Raw genomic sequence first — 21,839 nt, 5'->3', positions numbered from 1 at the left:
CATTTTTATAAATACTTCAATCAAATCTCTCTTTACTCAGTAGAGGCACTCTTTTTGATGCTTTTTCACACCTCACATAGCACCGTTAATATATCAAATTTACCAGGAAATTAGTCACTAGTTCTTAGTTCATTGCTATGTCTCTTGAATGCTCATGCATAATCTGTAGCATTAACAAGCATCACACCTTTAAGTACAATGGTTCTTTCCTATAAATACATGCTTCTGGAATCACCCTGGAATTCCCATTATTCTACTCTGTTATGAAATGAATTGACTTAATACTCTAAGACCAGTGCCGTAGCTAGGGAGAGGTGTGGGGTGGGGAGGACGAAATATGAAAACTAAAGATGTGCAAAGACGAGATCTCAAATAATTATGCTTAAGGTACTATCTTTGAATACCTCGAATACTTTGAATTTCACGTCATACACTGTCACACGCACTTCGTTGGTAGTTGACTCCGAAAAATGTAGAGAACTCTAGTCTTTTAGTGCATGCAGCGCCGTTTTAGGCAAGTTGACGAACTACATCAAATTCGCAGATTAGAGCAGTGAAAAGAGTTTGACGTGGGGAACCAAAATTGATCGTGTGAAAAAAATCTGAATATCCATCCATCAGCCCTCGGCCCCGCCTCCAACGCTTTCCTCCTATCCGAAATCAAACAAAAGGCCCCAGCTCGCGCAGGGTTTGTATTATGAAGACCATAAATTAAAAGCTTCAATTGAAAATATCAAGTTACAGGAGACTAATAGAATCGTGTTTCACCCTTCCTTCTTTCTCCCCCACTGACCTTTTTCTGCCTACCTGCTTCAAACTTCCCCATTTCTGGAGGTCAACTGCTGCATAAGTCATCTACTAGCCCAAAAGATGTTTAAAAATGACTTTCAGCAATTGATATTACACCTTTATTGGATTGAAAAATTAGTAATGTGCACGTAATTTAAAACAGAATAAGATCAAACACGGCGCATTTCTGACTTTATTTAAGCATTTTACACGAGGCAATAAATGTCAAAATACGACGGAGAATTAGCATTCTGGCGAGACTCAATATGAGCAGCAGAGCTTCTCGGAAGTTGATGTGGTATTTTTTTCCAAAAACATATATCAAGTTACAACTTATGAGTCGTGCTATAAATGCCTCTTGTCACAGTCACAGACAAAGGGATATTTTCTCAGGATATTTGGTTTCTCCCTGATAGCAATTCGAATTCATCTTCTTATCTCGTGAGAACTTCCAAAGATGGACTGAAAATAATTGAAGAAAATCCAGTGGAGAAGCACATGTATTTTGCAAAATACCTCCGATTGTCCGCTAGCACTTGACAGTAGGAGAGGGGGTATAGCGAGCTACCTGCTGAAAATAAGAAGTTGGATGAAGCCGAGTATCAGATGGGCGTGCCGCTGAAATGGCGTTTGGTAGATAAGAATGTATACATCAGGCATAAATCCATCGTAGCAGTGTAAATGCCGAGACTGCATACAATCATTTTTCGCGAGGTGGTGTTTCCCCTTAGAATATTTGAAAGAGATGTTAGTTGAATCAACTATATGTCCAAATTGTTTCCATAAAATTAAAATATTCCATCAATCAGCTAAATTCCTGTTTGAATCCTTTAAAGGAAATCACAATTACTTGCCAAAATCATGAGTTTCCTGATGCATAGGCAACTTAGTCTAACATTCCCGCATTCATCGTTTTTTTCGTCCATCCCCTTGAAAAATGACAGATCGAGATCGACACTGGATACCTTTTTATTTATACATTCATCAAGGGAAATAGAAGAAGAAACATACGTTTAATATTCTTTGGGCAACTCTAGTATTCGAGGTAATTCGAAATTCGAGGTACTCGAATATTCGAGCAATGATTTACTATTCGAATTCGACATTCGAGTTCGAGAAATCTGCTATTCGACCCATCTCTAGTTACTAAGTTTCAATTTCTGAATTGGCAGCTGCACGACCAAATTCTACTGTACTTCAGGCTTCTCTTCATAAAGGGATTAAATAATTAGACAAAAATTACATGGAATTTCACTTCTACATTGTAATTTACAGACTGGAATTCATATAATAGGAACATATGAAGAGTGACTGAACAAGGACATAATCTGCAAACACTGGTTCTCTAGGGAGAGATAATTCATGATTAACATACAACACAAATAAAACATTGTTTATCAAGCGAATCAAGAAATTTAATTTCAAAATCATTAAGTTGAAACATGAATTCGAAGCATATGGAGTCTGAGAGAATATTTTCTCTTGAATGTTTTTGAACATTTGGTACAGCTGTGAGGTCTATAATTTGAATGTGAGATATAATGCATATTTACATCTCCTTTAGTAGAAAATTGTTTGTGGCAGATGCCACATACATGTGGACGAAATTTCAAATGTCTCCTTCTTACATGCATATTTCTATGACCACTACGTGAGAACCGTAGGGGGCACATGGAGCATGGGAAATTTTTCTCTCCTGTATGATGTATTAAATGATTGTTAAGATTAGAACTAGTCATCTGATAACTGCCACAAATATGGCACTGGTATGATAAGGTCTTCAACTGACAAACCCTTACATGTATTTTGAAATTACCCATGTTTACGTAACGTTTCCCACACTTAGTACATTTAAAAGGTTTCTCAGACTCAGAATGTACCAGAGTATGGTGCATGCCAATATCACTCATTGATGAAAAACCATTAAAGCAAAGGTTACAAATGTATGATTTATTACCTCCGTGGTTTCCCTTCATATGCCCTTTCAATCCTTTCTGAGAGGAAAAACTTTCTTCACAAATTGTGCAGTAGAATTTCTTGCCTTTTGGATGCATGACTGAATGTTCTTCCAATTCTTCACAAGTTGTGAACAGCTTATGGCAAACATTACACTTTTGAGGATTCACTGACAAATGACACTTTACAATGTGATTTCTCAAATCTAGTTTGGTTGTGTGTGGTTTTGTGCAGTAATCGCAATTGTATGATACAAACTCCCCAGCACTGAGCAAACTTTCATTCAAAACCATTTCGGATGATACATCATACACTTCTTTAGCATCATAACCTTCTGCACTGGCACTTTTTACACTCTTAATTGATCCAAACTTCATTTCAGCAATTAGATGATGCTTTTGGGCCCTACATAATGTACCTGCTGACTTTTTCAGCTGAATCCGACCAAAATTATCATTATTGTCCGCAGGACAACTGAATAAATGTGCATTCATCACATCCTTGTTTGCAAATTCCATGCTACATCTATCACAATTCATATTTCCAGACAAAAATGAAGCACTTAATGGTGAAGTTATGTTAGAGGGGATTTTCTGTGGTACATGGAGAGGATCTTTATAAGGCAACCTCAATAAAGGCTCATTTGCATTCTGCTTTACATAAGTACTTTTTTTATTACAAACATGTTCCATTAATACCCCACGTCTTTGCTTCCCCATAGAATATTTTACTTTCATCTGCTCATTAAAGCTCTTTGGCTTTTTCCTTACCTTAGGTTTGCACTCAATCTTCATTCCATTTTGAAGAGCAGTTCTTTCCTCATGACTTAAGCTATGATGAATTGTCTCAGAAGGCTTAGGATCCTCATCTCCAATACCTACAACTTCTGCCTCAAAAGGGGACTTCTTTGACACCTTTGGTTGACACTTGAAATCATGCTTATTAATGTGACGTATTAGATGATCCTTTGTCTTAAACACCTTCTTGCACCTCCCACAGCAGATGTTTGGGTCAAAGAGTGGTAGTATGTTCCCTTGGCTGGATTCATCAACCACCATCTCTTCTATCTTGTTATCTTCATCCAAAGAGGACCAAAATGGCTGTCCTCTTCCTCTGCACCACTCCAAATGGGCCTTCAACTCCAGATGGTTCAAGAACTCTACCCCGCAATCAGGACACCAACAGAATTCTACCACTGACTCCACTTCACTGTCGGTGGCACCTTCTACATTATTGGAATCATAGGATAATGATTCAACGATCTTGCGACCATCATTGGGAAGAGTTCCAACTTCACCTTCACTTATCAACCTAATCTCAGGATGGCTAGGACCCAAAAGTTTCATTTTATCTTCTTCGAACTTCAGTTTTTCTACCTGCATTGATAAAATAATTGAGTCGATCAGTTTCAGCAGGAAGTAAATGATAAAAAAATCATCATTTTTATAAATGCTTTAATCAAATATATCTGTAATCAGTAGAGGCACTCTTTTTTATGTTTTTCTACACCTCACACAGCACCGTTAATATATCAAATTTACCACGGAAGTAGTCACTAGTTCTATAAACATAAACGTAACTGTAAGCATGCTCCTCATTTACTTGCTATATCTCTTGAATACGCATGCATCATCTGTAGCATTAAAAAGCTTCACACATTTAAGTACAACAATTCTTTCCTATAAATAAATGCTTCTAGAATCACCCTGGAATTCCCAAGATTCAACTCTGTTGTGAAATGAATTGAAAGACCAGTGCCATAGAGAGGAGGGAGGGAGGGGCGCCGAAATATGAAAACCCAATTACATACTTACCTTCATTAAAGAAAACAAAATATTGGAAAATCATGGATTTACAAAAGATTTCTTTTGAAAAGAGTTAAAATTAGTTTAATACCCTCTATTAAGTAACCCGTTTTTCAAAAATTTCATCCCTGGTTTTGGACAAAATTCCTAGCTACCCCACTGTCTATGACAAATTTAATGTTTCCCAGACTAGTCAGTGGTTCCTTTGTAATAGGTAAATATTAAATCAGAAGAACCAAATGCATTATGTAACCCCTTCAGCAAACTGATATGTATTTCGTTGACAAGAAACCTTGGCAATGTTTCTTACTCTCTAGTGATCCTGCATCTAATTTGAAAATAAATACAAGGTTACTTTTACAATCTTAATTCAGGTTTCAAGACGTCCACTTTTCTATAGTTCTTCCTTTTTCTTTCTGGAAAAATTATATCTTAAGTCACGCAGCTTTCACACCCCACTCTCATTCGCAAATGCTGTGGTAATACAATGGCAGAGATACTATGTAAGAGTACTGCACTGAAATAATATTTCAGCAAGCTTATTTCTGACTATTCATTGTAACCTATGTACTGCTATACTGTAGAAAAGGCATGATTCAAAGGTGAAACTAAAAACGTCATTTATCTGTCCAAAAGATGGCTCCTTTCACATAATTCTGTTACTTGTGCAATATGTAAAAATATTCTTTGAGGTAGGGAGAGGATTTTAAAAATATTTCCTCAGTAAATATCAGCAAAGAGGTAAATGTTTACATAGCGATATTTTTTATACCAACTTTGATATTCCTATGCTAAGTAAGAGAGTATAAGAGAGATACCAATGTCAATGGCAATATTGGGCTTAGAATAGTAACTGGATACATAACTGAAATAATTACAAGAGATTTAGTATAACAAACCTATTACTACAGTCAACTGAACGGTTTTCACCATCTTTTTTCATTTTAAATGTAGTGAGGAACTTATACTGGCTACACAACAAACTTCAAAACATCCGATAACCATTAATTATCTGAAGATATTCCGACCTGGAGTATAAGGTGAAGCGCATTATCTGAAGATATTTGGATCCGAGGTATCCGATCTGACCATCCCTAGTAAGCATCATAAGGTTAAGACTACAAGTGAATACCTACATATCTCCAAGTGCCATACATATCATGTAAATTTAGCTTAAAAAAATGCTGCGTAAAATTTTAGTATTGAAAGAGGAAATTTTGATAGCTGTCGAAAGTCCAGGCATACGTCTGAAACACCGCACTATAGTATAAAAAAATGCCGCATTTTTTTCTTTAGCTTCGATGCTCAAAATAGGAGTGCGTCTCTTACACATGTGCAGCTCTTACACGTGCTTATATCAATATCTCCTCTGCATAAACACTCAAGAATCACCCACTGAATCAAATCCACTCAGCTAGTGCTATCAGGGCTATCTAGATGAGCATATCTGATTTGGTGGGCGATTGTTGAGCGTTTATGCAGTGGAGGTATCGATATGGTATAAGCAGAATTATTGAACACAATGTACTCTTTACTGAACACTGCAACCAAATGTCCCAGAGAAAATGTAGTGCCAAAAACCCTACCCACGTCACCCCTAAATCTGCCCAAAAAATTCTGCTACATGGATGAGGGAGTACATTCCCTCCCCAAACTGTAAATTGCCCTTAGAGCAATACAAAAAACATACATATTCACCTTCAAGAGCAGATATAATTAGCTTCCTCACTTAGAAAACCCAAATAATCATTGGCTACTACATAAATATATTGGCTACTACATAAGTAGTTGGGTTGAATACTTAATGGATTGAATGCCGAGCATTCAATCCGCAGAGGCAGAGCAGCACAATCGGCTGTGTGGTAAATTTTGTCCAAATACAGCAGGAGAGAGTAGAAAACACAATCGCTAGTTATATTTTGGCAATCAAAAACATACTGTCGGCCTTGGTGGCGGTGGGGATAGGTCCTCGCCTACCATACCGAAGGTCGCACGTTCCAGTTCCGCCTGGATAGGCTTCCCGATGTAAAGGCCGCATTGTGCTGTTTTTGGGGGTTATTGAGATAAATAAATAAAAATAAACTCTGTAATATCATCTACACTGCATTATCAAAGCGTTAGTTGCATGCCATCCCTAAATAAGGAAAGGTTTTACTTTATATTTACGAAATTTAAAGCATAATAGGCATTGATTAAAGCACAATGGTAGCTATTGGTCCAAACATCACTTTCTCCAGTACTAAAACCTAAAAGTAACCCAAAGCTATTTTTTTTAATTGGACCAAAGGAAAAATATTGAAAAATATCTTGCAATAAGTCTTCAGTCCCTGCTATGAGCCAAATGTTTAAAAACTAATGTAGAAAGCAGTAAATTTTCATTTCACTCGAATTATCCTGGGCACATTTCATGACCTCTGGCAGTGTCTGGACTCTGTAATCAGATACCTGATAAAGGAACAATTATTATCCAATACATTAGCTTGAGTTCAATTTTGCACACTAGGACAAATATCTAATCTGATAGGTATTTCACAAAGCACTGTTCCACTGTTTTATAAAAGTAAGCATTAGCTATTTACTTTACGTATGGCCACCCATCTAATCAAATATTGAAAAATGTGAGTGATCTATTTCATTGATTTTCAATTAGAGTAAATGATTTTGTGCTAATCACTCCATTAAAAAATCTTTCAAGGAATATTTTTTATTACAACTAAAAAACTCTTTATTTCAAATGAAACTCAGCTAAGGTATCTAGCCCATTGGGATAGAAAAGAATAGATACATATTTTTTGGCAACAGTACCACTTAAAATTAGAAGCAATATCATAATGCAGTTTTCATACTTCATAATAAAACAAGTTTTGTGCAGCCATCCAATTCTTATTGTTCACTATTGCATTGTCCCCAAAAAGCTTATTAGGTTTCAACTTTCCAGTTATGTATTAAAACTGCCAACATACACAGGTTGTTATCATTCATAGGGAACAAAATAGACGCACAATTTTTTGCACTTTTTTTTTCATAGGTTCCATTAGGAAATTAACACATTCAATACGGGCTCAATTTTCATTAAAGTCGTCAAAATCGGCCGTTAAAATAAGATAGAAAAATAGAGGGAGGTTTTCAAGCAATAACTTGCATTCAAATAGTGCTTTTTACAAACGGCGTGTAAGGTTCAATAGAGGGAAGCTTGCTGAAGGCCATGCACACGATTGGAAGACTCAGAACTGGATATTAGTCACATATGAAGGCGGAGAAAGGGCTTCCAGACCGACCAACAGAGCTTGCCAATTGACGGACTCTGTATCTCGGCTTGGATGGGACCACGACAATTGACGTGCTCCACACTGAATGTGTTAACTAATGAGATATGTTCATTGAGTATGGAAAAACATTGATTTATTGAAGCATTGGAAATTTTACACACAAAAGATAAAACATAAACCTTCATCAGGTAGACACATGCCTATTGATCATATGCATACTAAGAAGACGTTTTGCCTTGTAGGACTTTGAACAATAAGGACAGCTGTAAGGTCTATCATCTGAATGTGTGACATAGTGTTTATTGAGATCCCCATTAGTAGTAAATCGTTTGTTGCAGACACCACACTCAAATGGCTTATGTTTCAAATGAACCATTCTTACATGGGTATTTCTTACACCGGAAACTGTAAACCGCTTTGGGCATATTGGGCAAGGAAAGTTTCTCTCTTTTGAATGAACCAAAATATGATCAGTAAGATTTGATTTAGATGCAAATTCCTTGCCACAAATATAACACTTGTGGGATGAAGATTTGAACTGACAAAACCTTACATGCGCGCGGAGGGTGAACTTGGTAGAGTAATATTTCCCACATTTAGTGCACTTGAAAGGTTTCTCAGACACGGAGTGCAATAAAGATTGGTGCAAACCAAGATCACTCTTAGAGGCAAACCCATTAAAGCAAAGTGTGCAAATATAAGATGAATTCACTCCATGAGTTTCACATATATGATATTTCAATCTTCGTCGAAAGGAAAAACTTTCTTCACAAATTGTGCAGTAGAATTTCTTGCCTTTTGGATGCATGAGTGAATGCTCTTCCAATTCTTCAGAAGCTGTGAACAGCTTATGGCAAACATTACATTTCTGAGGATTCATAGATAAATGGCACTTCACTATGTGATTTCTCAAATCTTGTTTGTTTGTGTACGGCTTAGAGCAGTAATCGCAATCGTATGATACTAACTCCCCAGCACTGAGCAAACTTTCATTCATCACCATTTTGAATGACACATTATTCATATCTTTGGAATCATGGCTTTCTCGACTAGCATTTCCTCCTACCATTGGGAATGACATTAATTCAGTTTTTTTAGGTTTGATAATTCTATTAGTAGTATCCACAGATTTTTTCCCCTGAGTCATGTCAAAACTTCCATTCATATCATCATTGAAGTCAACGGAGCAGCTAATTAGATGAAGATTCATCAGATCTTTGTTATCAAATTGTGAGCCACATGTATCACAATTTAGTTTAGAAATCTCAAATGAAGTATTCATTGGTGGGGTGAATTGTGAGGAAGCTTTCTGGCATACCAGCAGAGAAACTTCATCAGGCAATCTAAACACAGACTCATTTTCATTCTCATTTCCACCTGAACTCTTCGCATTGTAAGAATGTTCCATCAATCCCATACTGTTTTGCTTCTCAATACAATATTTTACTTTCGTCTGCTCATTAAAACTCTTTGGCTTTTCCTTTACCCTAGGCTTGTACTTAACCTTCATTCCATTTTGAAGAGCAGTTCTTTCCTCATGACTTAAGCTATGATCAATTGTCTCAGAAGGCTTATGATCCTCATCTCTAATACCTGCAACTTCTGCCTCATAACAGGACTTCTTTGACATCATTGGTTTACACTTGAAATCATGCTTGTTAATGTGACGTATTAGATGATCCTTTGTCTTGAACACCTTCTTGCACCTCCCACAGCAGATGTTTGGGTCAAAGAGAGGCAGTATGTTACCTTGACTGGATTCATCAACCACCATCTCATCTACCTTGTTATCTTCATCCAAAGAGGACCAAAATGGCTGCCCTCTTCCTCTGCACCACTCCAAATGGGCCTTCAACTCCAGATGGTTCAAGAACTCTACCCCGCAATCAGGACACCAACAGAAATCCACAACTGTATCCACTTCACAGTCTGAGGCTTCTTCTACACTTGCATCCACTGCAAAAGCAGAAGGTGATGACTCGTGGATTTCACACAAATTATTCTGAATTCCAACTTCATCTTCAGTCATCAAGCTATTTTCAGGAAGCCTTTGTCCCATCTGCTTGTAATTAGCTTCCGCAAGAGTCAATCTTTCCACCTGGGTGATAAAACATGATGCTTTCATTAAATCTTAATTGTGGGGACGCTGGATACTCACTCGCCAGAGAAGGAAAAAGCTAGAATTTTAAAAATTGAAAAATAAACCTGCTCTCAATCAATTGCCTTAGCAAGTTTATAATAAAACTTACTTCTTTGAAATTACATTCATTCCTAAGAAGAAGGATGATAATACCTGAGAATTAAAATGATTCTTTAGTTTTTCTTTGAGTATAACAGGCTAAAGCTGGCTGTAACATTTCCACCCCACTGATACTGTCACCGACAAAATCGGTGAACCCCGTTTACTTTCAAGGTAACTATGCACAGTTTTGAAGAGATAGACCACATTATACTTAGCACATACCATGGGAAGGACCTCTTGGACTCGCTGTATACACATTTTTTTACATGTCGATCATAGGCCTTTTGGCAGTGCACTGCCCATCCATCATTTTAATACAATTATTGCTACATGCCATAATCATTATTCTCACTCCTGATTCATGAGCTTCCAGTGTTTAAAGAAATTGATGCAACAGTTAAATTCTTGATTTAAATGCGCAACTTAAGCATGGTTGGTCAGAGCCAGCAGTAATTATAACTAATCGTTTCTTCCTTCAGTGATCTCTTTTATGTCTTCTACAGATGATTACCGTATTAGTGCGTGTAAGAGGTGCAACTTTTATCCCAGAAATTGCAGCCGAAAATGGGGTTGCCTCTCTTACACAAACTTCTTATCTTCCCCCCTCCCCTTCACCGGTCGTAAGTCCAAGGAGAATTGAGAGGCCTTGGTTTTCAGCGTGAGTCAGTCATCTGAAACGCTAGGTAAACAACAAGCGGCAGGCAAGACGTATTTTTAAAATGCTTCTGTTTGTTTTTCTTACTCATAAACATCATGCCGTCATGTCGGTACCTCAGAGGTGAACGCGTAAAAGATCGCATGGGGTTTTTCGCTTCGGAGGGCATGCTAAAATTTTTGCTACGAGTGGGCATCCTGCAGCATATATACTGCAAATAGTAATCGCATATCAAACGTAGAGAAACGCGTAGTTTTGAAGGACAATACCTGGTTAAAAATCAACATCTGCTTTGCCAAGTGATTTCCATTACGCTAAGGACCTTATTTTTCAAAAATCATCTTCAGACATTATTATGAGGATTATTGCAACTGTAAATTAAATTTGTGTCAAAACCTGTGGTATAAAAAAATTCGAAAAGTGTTTACATTGTTGGAATAAATGGTGGATAGAAGAAATTGGAAATGCTTATACATGAAGAGTGCTGAAGTAGAGGTCGAGGGGAAGGAGTGCACTCCCTCCATCTTTCAAGCAACGAAGCTACGAGCAAAGGAGTAAGGGACAAACACAACCGATTTTGTATGTGACATCGTTGCCTTCAAAGCGAAGGGGCGAAGGTGCAGCAATGTGATATACGCAGTCTGCATTGCTTGAAGTTTCCAGTCCGTCTTATTTTGTTTGAATGTGCTCATGCTATGCTTGTTTCCTCTGAACTGGTCCTGTTTGGACTAAATTAGTAGCCTTGTTGTGACTATAAATCTTTGGGTCAATAAATTAGAGCTTAAAAACCTTAACTGCTGTCAGATATGCATTGTGTTAGGTCTCATTCTTTTTTTAACCTCGTGCATGTCATACAATCATATATTTGCTGAAAGCTATCGAGATATCTTCGAGCTCAGTAGGTGACTCACCTAGCATTTGGCCTCCAGAAACTGGGAGAACTGAATTGGTAGACAGAAAAAGGTAAGTTGGTGAGATGGGGTTTGATATTTCCTTTGAGGAAGTGATTTATGGTCTGTGGGGCCTTGGAAAGAAAAAAAATGGCAGAGGCAATGGCTGATGGAGGGCCAAGTGTGGTTCCATGAAATCTACGATGTGGTTATTATCCTACGGTGCTGAGATTCCCCCAATTGTTGTTAAATCTCTTGGGAAGGTTCATGCTATGTGCCTGTCGTGTTTTACCTTAAAAGTTTACACGGCTGCATTTCTATTGCAATACTCCTACAAGAGCTTTTAAACAAAATTGTTCGTGAGTAGGACAAGCATCGTAGAGCAACGGCATATGCAAAGAGAGGATCTGAACTCTTTCTACTCCCTCTATAGGGGCGCTGCATCCACGAAAGCATTGATTTAAAATTTCGGATTCAGATTAAATTTCTTCGATGAATTTGAATCCGGAGTGTAAGGTGAAAGGCATTATCCATGCATATTTGTATCCGAGGTATCCAATCCAACCATCCCTACTAAGCATCATAAGGTTAAGACTACAAGTGAATACCAACATATATCTAAGCACCATACATATTGTTTAAATTTTGCTGAAAAAATGCCAAGTAAATTATTATTATTGAAAGAGGAAATTTTGATAACTGTCGCAAGTCTAGGCATATGTCTGCAACACCGCATGATAGGATAAAAAAATGCTGCAAATTGTTTTTTCTTTATCTTCAATGCTAAAAATAGGAGTGCGTCTCTTAAACATGTGCGGCTCTTACGTGTGCTTATACGGTAATTGTGCTGCTTTTGGTAATTGTCTTCCAGCATAGCATACAATGTGATTTATGACATCCTTGGAAGCATGTTTTGTACATGTTGACAAAGAAAAACGCTACAACTACATAGGCTAGAACTACATAGGTCAAAGGGAATTTCCAAAATAATTCAATCTGAACAAACAATTTGCACCACATATTCATGCTGGTCCATAGATGATGAGAACATGCTATTGAAGGCAATTGCCAAGAGAGGGCAAGCCAAATAAGCAATTAAGACTCAAAGAGGAAGCATGCTAACAGTGCAAGATGAGGTTCAGAGTAGGTGTAAGGCTTACGTGGAAGATCTATATGATGGCAGGAACAGGCCAGAAAGAGAGGGGAGTGGATGAGGATAATCTCAGACCAGGGATCTTAAGGTCTATTTACAGGATATATTAACACCTAAAAGTTAATACCTGTTTGAATGAATGATAAAAAATGATTATGGATTGATAATCAATTTACTTTGACTATCCACTTGGGCTTTCCACTCCATTAGAATGTATTACACTAAGCTCTATACCGACAATACATGTTAATGATGAGTTTATCAATTAATGCGGTGCTTGTCATCTGTATTGTAGGATGGCAAAGGTAAGGTAACTTGCTCTCCTTCACTTAATTTGTAAACATAAATTTTCGTGTGCCTGTGGTTTAATTTGAGGCAAGTGACAGCTTCATCAATCCAAGTCAACCTTTAGATTGAAGTACAGAGAGAACAAAGCATACTATAGTGATGAATTCATACCTCTTTCAACTGGTGATTCGGGGAAGGTGCAAAGATGGCACATGTTCCCTCCAGCCCAAGCATTCCACTCAAAACTAACTTGCTTCGAATGCACCGAGCTTTAAAGCGGTGAAATTCTTGCAGACAACACATGCACGATTGGCAGACCATCCACTGCAGTGTACTCTCCTTAATCACCTTCAGATTGAGAGAAAGAGTATGGTTAGAGAGAAAATTTTAAACAACTTTACAAACAATAGGTGGGATGCTAGTTATAATATACTAACAAGGAGAGGTCGCCAAAGTGATGTTCGGGATCTGAATGACGATGTTATTTCCTGAAAGAATATAGGTAAGGTAGAAAAAGTGTCACGGCTTTCTTCCACATAGGCCCGGGTTCGAGAGATATTCGCATGTAAAGATTCCGCGCACCATGACTTCCTTCGACTACTCTCCCTCGTACAGCAAGTGGCGTAGCGGGTAAGATGTATCGCCAGAGTGAGGTGTTGGATTTAATTGCTCTACGCACCTCCTTCCTTTCCTGTGTCTCTCCGGTCCTAGAATACTGCAGCCAAATCTGGTCTACGGCCCCACCTTCTTTATGAAAGCTCCCAGAAAGCCCTTTGAATTTTTTCCTTTCTATTGTCCGCTACCGCCACTTGCCTTTTCGTAACTTCTCCCTCAATAAGATTAGATCCTCTCTTGGCATTGCTACTTTAGTTGATCGCCGTATCCTCAATGACCGGAGACTTTTCTTGAATATCATTAATTGCAAATACAGATCATCTGACCTTCTTTCTTTTTTCCGCTTCGCGTTCCTTCGTGCACGACGAGATCGAGTGGCCTATTTCATATTTTCACCCCCCGCCTTTCTGTCTCCAAACGTTCTTTTCTATTCAGACTTCCTCCTTCCATTAACTCCTATGCCGAATGCGTTCCAAATTTGATCCTTTTTTTCATACCTCTTACATAGACAAATTACGATAGTGATGGAGCAAGATGTAAGAGGTATGAAAAAAAGGATCAAATTTGGAACGCATTCGGCATAGGAGTTAATGGAAGGAGGAAGTCTGAATAGAAAAGAACGTTTGGAGACAGAAAGGCGGGGGGTGAAAATATGAAATAGGCCACTCGATCTCGTCGTGCACGAAGGAACGCGAAGCGGAAAAAAGAAAGAAGGTCAGATGATCTGTATTTGCAATTAATGATATTCAAGAAAAGTCTCCGGTCATTGAGGATACGGCGATCAACTAAAGTAGCAATGCCAAGAGAGGATCTAATCTTATTGAGGGAGAAGTTACGAAAAGGCAAGTGGCGGTAGCGGACAATAGAAAGGAAAAAATTCAAAGGGCTTTCTGGGAGCTTTCATAAAGAAGGTGGGGCCGTAGACCAGATTTGGCTGCAGTATTCTAGGACCGGAGAGACACAGGAAAGGAAGGAGGTGCGTAGAGCAATTAAATCCAACACCTCACTCTGGCGATACATCTTACCCGCCAAAGACATAGCGCGGGTGGAAATGGAAACCATTCTGAGTACTATTTAAAATTCGTAAACTAATATTAAAATTTTGACTCAACTGGGACTCGAACCCCGAACGTATACATCAACTGTCTCGTCCTCGCGCCTTAACCCACTAGGCTAGTTTCAAATCATTTTATTTCCAGTTTTTTTTTTCCAAGGTAGTTCTCAGGTACATATTGTTCCTTACAATGTTTCAGTAATTCCCCCTTTTGGCAGTGAATTGAAATGAGTAACCTTTAATAAATATTATTATAAACAATCAAAAAATAAATAAAAATAAAGTAAAATTGAAGTGATAAACAGTAAGGGGGAAGTTTGTGACATTTCTTTCTATAAATATATATATTTTCCCTTGTTTTTCCTTTTCTTCTAAGCGGCCGTCTCTTCCAGCTTTCTGATTACCCAGTGCTGCAGGGTCGGTGGGGCTCCAGTGAAGTCCATTTTGCGGGTATATGCGATAAGACCGGGTCCCACCGCACCACCTGAGAGTCTCAGTTCAACAAATTTCGAAACAAGGGAAGATATGATGTTAGACTTGAAGGAGGGGAAGAAGCGGAAATTTAGGCTAAGTAAGTGCTGGTCCGGGACGACATCACCACCAAAAGTGTTCCAGATTTGGAAGATATTTTGGATTTTTTTCCAATGGGGAGATGTTGCTGTGCATCCTAAAATGTGGTGGATTAAATCGTCCGGCCGTTTACATTTCGGGCAATTCGGGTCTTTAACAATTCCTATTTGAAACTTCCTCTCTAGCGTAGCCGTTATTCCATGAAGGATTTCATAAGAGGCACTTAGTTGCCTGGCTCCCCATTTATTCCAGCCAGATGCCCAGTTTTTAAGGGACTGTGTACTGGCCTTGATGGTCGGAGGAGCGCTTTCCTCTATGGCCCTCAGATATATCTTTTTAGGCTGGAACTGTTCTCCCTCCCTCATTAGGCTGATGATTGTTTTGGTTTCCTTGGCGGCCCTTTGGAGTGCATGATTGTGAGTGTCTATTGCGGCTATAGTTAATTGTTTTTCCTGAGGTGTGGCGTCTAATAGTATCTTGGTCTGTAATTTAGTGTATATTATGTTGGATTTTATCTGTGTGTTTGTTAGTTTTAAGCCACCTTTAAGGGGTGGTAGATATAGGACGGGTCGGGCTATTTTGATCGGTTTCCAGTGCCAAATGAAGCTATTTGTGATCCTTATTATTTCTGCATTGTATTTGGGGGGAAGGGGCCACACATGTGCCACAAACCACAGCTTGGGTAGCACAAGTTGCTCGAGTATGCGGACTCGCACTGTCAGCGGGAGGGACGCCGAAGCGTGTCTTGCTGTCATCCCACGCATATGCCGGATAACCTCCCCCCAGCTCCGGTCTATTGATATATGTGGATTTTTGTCCCACCAGAATTTACGGGTGGGGTGGCAACGCGCCAAGGATTGTTGGTGTCCAGGGAATTACCTTTAATTAGAAGAATCTGTGACTTTTTTTGATTTGTCCGTAGGCCTACTGGTTCAAATGTTTTGATGATATCATGTGCAGTTTTTAAGTGTTGAGGATTGCTGATGAAAAGAGTAAGATCGTCGGCATACAGCACACCGGTGTGGCGCATGCCGTAAAGATTCATGCCGACGCCCGCTACGCGCATGGCACAGATGACTGGATCCATCGCGTACGCAAAGAGTAGCATCGAGAGCGGACACCCCTGCCGCACGGAGTTTGCGACAGGAAAGGGGTCCGACATCCTTCCGCCGATCTTCACGCACGCGCTAGTATCTTTGTAGAGGATAGATAGATGTTTTATGAATTTAGTGGGGAAGTTCATGGAATGTAATATTTGAAAAATGTATTCTGGGCGTATGAGATCAAAGGCTTTAATGAAGTCTATAGCTAAAATGCTGAAGAATGGGTCTGGGGACTGAGGGGTGGTGAGGATAATGTTTCTGATTAGGAATGATGCATCAAGAATATTTTTGGATTTTGAAACGGCATATTGGGATTTGTCTAAAATCTTTGGGGAAACATTGAATAGTCTCATTCTAAAAACATGAGCGAAAATTTTATAATCTGAGTTTAAAAGTGCAATCGGCCGAAAATCATCAAATGTTGTAAGTCTATTTTTCTTTGGTAAGATGGAGATCACTCCAGCTCGTTGACTTGGAGTCAGTGAGCCATTGCTTAAGATACGATTGAATACGCGTACAAGAATGGGTTTCAGCACATCCCAATAAGCGATGTACAGTTCGTAGGGCAGGCCATCCGAGCCCGGAGCCTTGCCTTTATGGAGGGATGGCAACACGGCATCAAGCTCGTCTTCACCTATGTTCTCGACTAGCGCGTCGTGCTCATCAGCTGAAAGGTGGGGGAGAGGGGGGAGGGGGGGGCAGTTCCTCTCTCTCCACGGAGAGTATTGGGAGAAGATAGACGCGTAGTGAGTCGTGGCCTCCTGTAAAACATTTTTTGTATTATTTGTTGAAGGAATTTTTCCGTCGCATGCGAAACTGCGTTTTAGTTCCGAAATTGTAATAGGACCCCAGATATCGGGATCTATTTCTTTTTGCCATTCGCTTGGGGCATAGCGGATGGTTTCAAATTTGAAGATGGTCTGTTTTAATGTACGGACTTGTTGGTAAAAATTGTTTGGTTTCACGTTGAGGTGGATAAGTTCCTCGAGGGCCAGTCGATAAAAAGATATAGTGTGTGAGAGGTCTTTTCGCCATTCTATTGTTATTGTTTTTATTAACGCCACTTGCTGTACGAGGGAGAGTAGTCGAAGGAAGTCATGGTGCGCGGAATCTTTACATGCGAATATCTCTCGAACCCGGGCCTATGTGGAAGAAAGCCGTGACACTTTTTCTACCTTACCTATATAGTTTCAGAAAATAACATCGTCATTCAGATCCCGAACATCACTTTGGCGACCTCTCCTTGTAAGCATAGTTTCACTAAATTCACTTTAAAACCATCAGGTATCAATGCTTACATATGATGTGCATCATCCTCAAGAGACCATTGAGGTTTGCATGCACATTACATGTAAGCCCTCTTTGCACAGCATTTTTATCTTTAAGAAAAATGCTATTATATATCACTAAATGGTGTAATTACCCATTATCATCAAGGATAGACAATGAAAAAGGAAATTCTCCAGTGAGTTCTGAGGGGGATTTAATCAGGGATGAAAATGAAAAGATACATGCATATCTACAAAAAGATAAGCAGATAGGTAAGTTGAGTGGATGGCTGTAACAGTCCTATCCTGGGATTGCTGACCTATAATTATGACATTAAAACTGGCTCGGTTAAAAAAAATTCTATTATTACATAAATCTAATTTCAATTAAAATATTTCTACATTTCTATTCAGAGAAGGCTGCTAATAACTAGAGATCCATGAAATTAGTGAGACCTGAAAACGATAAATAAAACGAAATTTTGCTTTTTTCGCGAATTTTACGTGAATTAGAAAAAAATCACAAGTAATGAGTCATAATCAATTAAAGCCTTAGCCTTCATTGTTTAATGCTGCTGATGTTCATTCACTCTCATCAAGATTCAAATATCAATTGTCTTGTTTTGTCATGAACATATTGCATTCGCATAACATCATGCACTGCCGTGATGACTCCGCTGGAATTTGGCGTTAACTTTTAACAGCCTCTCCCTTCGATTCACATTTATCAATCCTAAAGTTATCGGAAATATCTACAATAACACATCTGGTCTCATGAAGAATTTGATATTTTGAATTAATGAATGATGAAAGAAAATTAACGCGGCAGAAGAGTGGAAATACGCTTTCAGATGAGCCAACTTTTCATCCAAGACACGGCTCCGTGCTTTCAAATACCCATAGGCCTCTATGGATGTCTTCAAACAAGTCGAATCGCTCCATTGATGATGGTCTAACTTCGGTTTTTAGCTTGTTTTGCAGATTTAACCCAAGAAATCTTTTGTTTGAAATGACAGACTCCACTGAAAAGCATTTTTCTCTTCACATTGGTCTAAATTCATACAATCAAATTAAAAACAAATTTCAGTAACCTTTGATCAATTTTTGTTATAGTCTTCCTCAAGGACAATTATTAAAGAGAAAAGTTCACGGTACCCCTTTCCTTCCTCACCCTATGATATTAACAAACTTGAACCAATTCCTTCATTTGGTTTAGGCAGAAATCTCGCACAACTGAATTTTTATTAAATGCTGTGCAAAATGTTTAATAAAAGTGTTCACAAAACATGGGCCAAGAAATAATAAAATGCCCAGAAATGAGCAAAAATTGTAACATTATAATAACACTACTAAGATTTTCTATAACTCTGAAATAGGGCCATTCCATGAAAATAGGTAACTTTTGGAAATAAAAATATTTTTTTATATTTAACTTATTATATCATGATTGTCTTCTCATACGGTTATATTATGAGTATTTACTAAGAATTTTAGTCAAATATGTTTTAATATGTAGGTAACCTAGGTTCAAAGTCGTCTCTTCATCAGCTGTTCAAAAATTGCCATTTTCATAGGTTGTGTTGCCATATCAATGCTTGACTAAATGCTACTTTTATTTGTCTTGGTAATTATAATATCAAAATATAGTACAGTATAAGAGTTTCTATCACTAAATTATATTAATTTTGCGATAATATAATGGTAAAATACAGTGTTTTAAAATAGATTGTTTCTTTGTCCCGTACGTAACATAAAATAGATAAATTTATTTTTTCACTAAGTTTCTTGACAAACAGCTACTCAAAATACAATTTTCTAAACAGATTTTGTGTCAAACTAAATGATTATGATGTTGTGAAAAAATAATTAAATTTAAACATACCCTAATGTTCAATTTCTTTCTGTCCCGTACGTAACGTTACGTACGGGACACTACACAACATAATATGCAATATACATAAAAATGAATTCACTATGTCATATCATTACTAAATTTTGATAATATTTAATTCTAAAACATAAAATGAAGCATTATTTACATTTAGGCCAGAAAAGTCTAGGCCTACGGTAATTTAAATTTAAAATTGAGCTCTGGGCACTCAGGGTTGGGGAGTTTGGCATCGGTTAATAGAAGGGCCAGGTATTACGTTTATGTCATGAAATGACAAAGTGGCAGAGGAGTAGGTGCTGTGGTTGAAAGTATGCATTGTAATAAACAGAAGAACAAGTAAAATTTTAGGTGCATAGAGGGCGGGTAGAGAAGGTTAGAAAAAGTAAGGTGAATGAAATGGTAAAACATGACTGTTTAATTCCTGCGTTTCATTTGATTTTGTTACCTCAATAATCTCCGGTTCTTCATGACAAAAAGTGGGGACTTAATTTCTTTTGTCTCAGTGTGTGGTAGATCTCAGATGTGAAATCACTGGGATAGTTGTTCTCGATTAGATGTTTGGTGATACTAGAATTTACAGTCGCCTTTAGCCAACACGTAATACATGTTTCAGTGCGTGAGTGATTATAGCATATGTTATTTTTGTGACTGATTACTACGAGGGAATCAAGGTCAGAAAATAATCAATGTGGACTACATGAAGTATTTTTATTTAAGTAAGTTTACATAAGCACCACTGAGTAATGCCTGAAACTTTGAAGATAAGAAATTTAATGCTTTTTCAGAATTTAAATGGTGGTGGAAAAACCTTAGGCAACTGCTGCTGCTAGAGTAAAGAAAATGCGTAGTAAACTAAATGCAAGTGATCATGATGGGTTCTTAAAAAAAAAGTAAGAGGATAAATTAATTAAGAAAAAAGCGGAGAGAAAATATTACCGACAAAGAAAAAGTATGAAAGGGAAAAAATGACAGTGAAAAGCAGGCAAACTTAAGCTAAAATATCAAGCTCACATCAGTTCTCCTGAATGCAATTTTAGAGAACTGACTGAATGTTAAGAGTAGTGAGGATGAAAATGATGCTCTATTCAATCTGCCAAGGATTTTGCATAAGAATCTTCAGTAGTTTGTTCAAAGACAAGTTTCATTGTATTGTTGTTCAATATTTGTTTGTTCAAGGCATATTATGCTGGAGAAGATTATATAAATGATACCATCATCAAAGTAAAGCCTTGACAATGTTCAAGCAGCACCAGATATCCTTAGCTTTCACGTGATATGCAATACGAATGAAAGTTTTTCGGGACAGAAACATTTTAAAGATATCAACTTTTCTCAACTCAAGAATTTAGACCTGTTTGTTGAAGTGAAGACAGAATTCAGAGGTCAGTGGGTTCTAGTGCAATATAATGGCAATTTATTTTGAGGCAAAATCACAGAAATTGTCTCAGAGAAGCAACTGTAAGTTACAGTCATGGTACCCAGTGGCGCAGCGAGGGGGGGGGGGTGTTTGGGGGATAAACACCCCCAAATCTAAATTAGTTAATTGGATTAATATTACTTATAGAAAAGTGTAAGGATTAATAACATATCCCTCAGAAAGCTGTAAAACTCCCCATTTTGAACCATTTATCTTAAAAAATTTATGGGGGAGGGTCCCCGTACCTCCTGCTTGCCCTGGCAGGTATTCCATACCCCCCAGATCCCCACTATTAGTCGCCCCTAAAACCTCCTCTAGCCTTAATTCCTAGCTGTGCCCCTGATGGTACCCACCAGTCCCCAGAACATTATAAATGCCAATGCTGCCCGATTGTATTGTATACAATAGAGAGACGGAGTTGATTATAGCTATTTCTCCTCCTATATTGTTGAACAAAAAAAGACGATGGAAAATTTAACCTTAAAGATCTTAAAATATGAACTCTAGTATCTTTCTCCTTGTTTTTTTTGTATAATACCATGGTAACAAGATTAAAGTAGCTGTACAATTTTTTTATACCTTAATTGTATTAAAATTAAGCTAAGCAAATACAAGATAATTGATCTAGAAAATAATGCTTATAAGCATATGATCTTCTTATATTGTAATTGGCTTAACAACCTTTTCTGATAAATGTGTTTTTGACCATGTTAACTCTGCCTGTTTTCAATAACTTTTAACCTGAAGTGTACAATGTCCCGTACGTAACACCCTTGTCCCGTACGTAACAAAAGGTAAAAAAATTGTAACTTAGTTGAAAAATTTTTGTTAATAATGTTAAACATATTTACTTGAAGCATCCTTTTTAAGGTAT

General features: G+C 37.9%; 1 protein-coding gene across 6 annotated transcripts in view; it reads right to left on the bottom strand.

Moving 5' to 3' along the window:
• LOC124165262 (oocyte zinc finger protein XlCOF7.1-like) overlaps positions 1-21,839 on the bottom strand; it is a 30,051-nt gene that overhangs the window by 5,985 nt on the left and 2,227 nt on the right. For 5 of the 6 annotated variants that reach the window (XM_046542590.1, XM_046542587.1, XM_046542588.1 and 2 more), the window contains exons 3-5: positions 13,219-13,395; positions 9,603-9,917; positions 3,516-4,121 (exon numbers count right to left, since the gene is read on the bottom strand). In XM_046542590.1, the coding sequence (XP_046398546.1) occupies positions 3,516-4,121; positions 9,603-9,917; positions 13,219-13,395 (1,098 nt within the window). The remainder of the gene's footprint in view (positions 1-3,515; positions 4,122-9,602; positions 9,918-13,218; positions 13,396-21,839) is intronic. The other variant, XM_046542592.1, reaches the window with a different exon arrangement.

This window comes from Ischnura elegans, chromosome 9 (assembly GCF_921293095.1).
Source record: "Ischnura elegans chromosome 9, ioIscEleg1.1, whole genome shotgun sequence".
Taxonomy (NCBI): domain Eukaryota; kingdom Metazoa; phylum Arthropoda; class Insecta; order Odonata; family Coenagrionidae; genus Ischnura; species Ischnura elegans.
The sequence above is the reverse complement of the archived record's forward strand: the minus strand, read 5'-3'. Positions and strand labels throughout refer to the sequence as shown.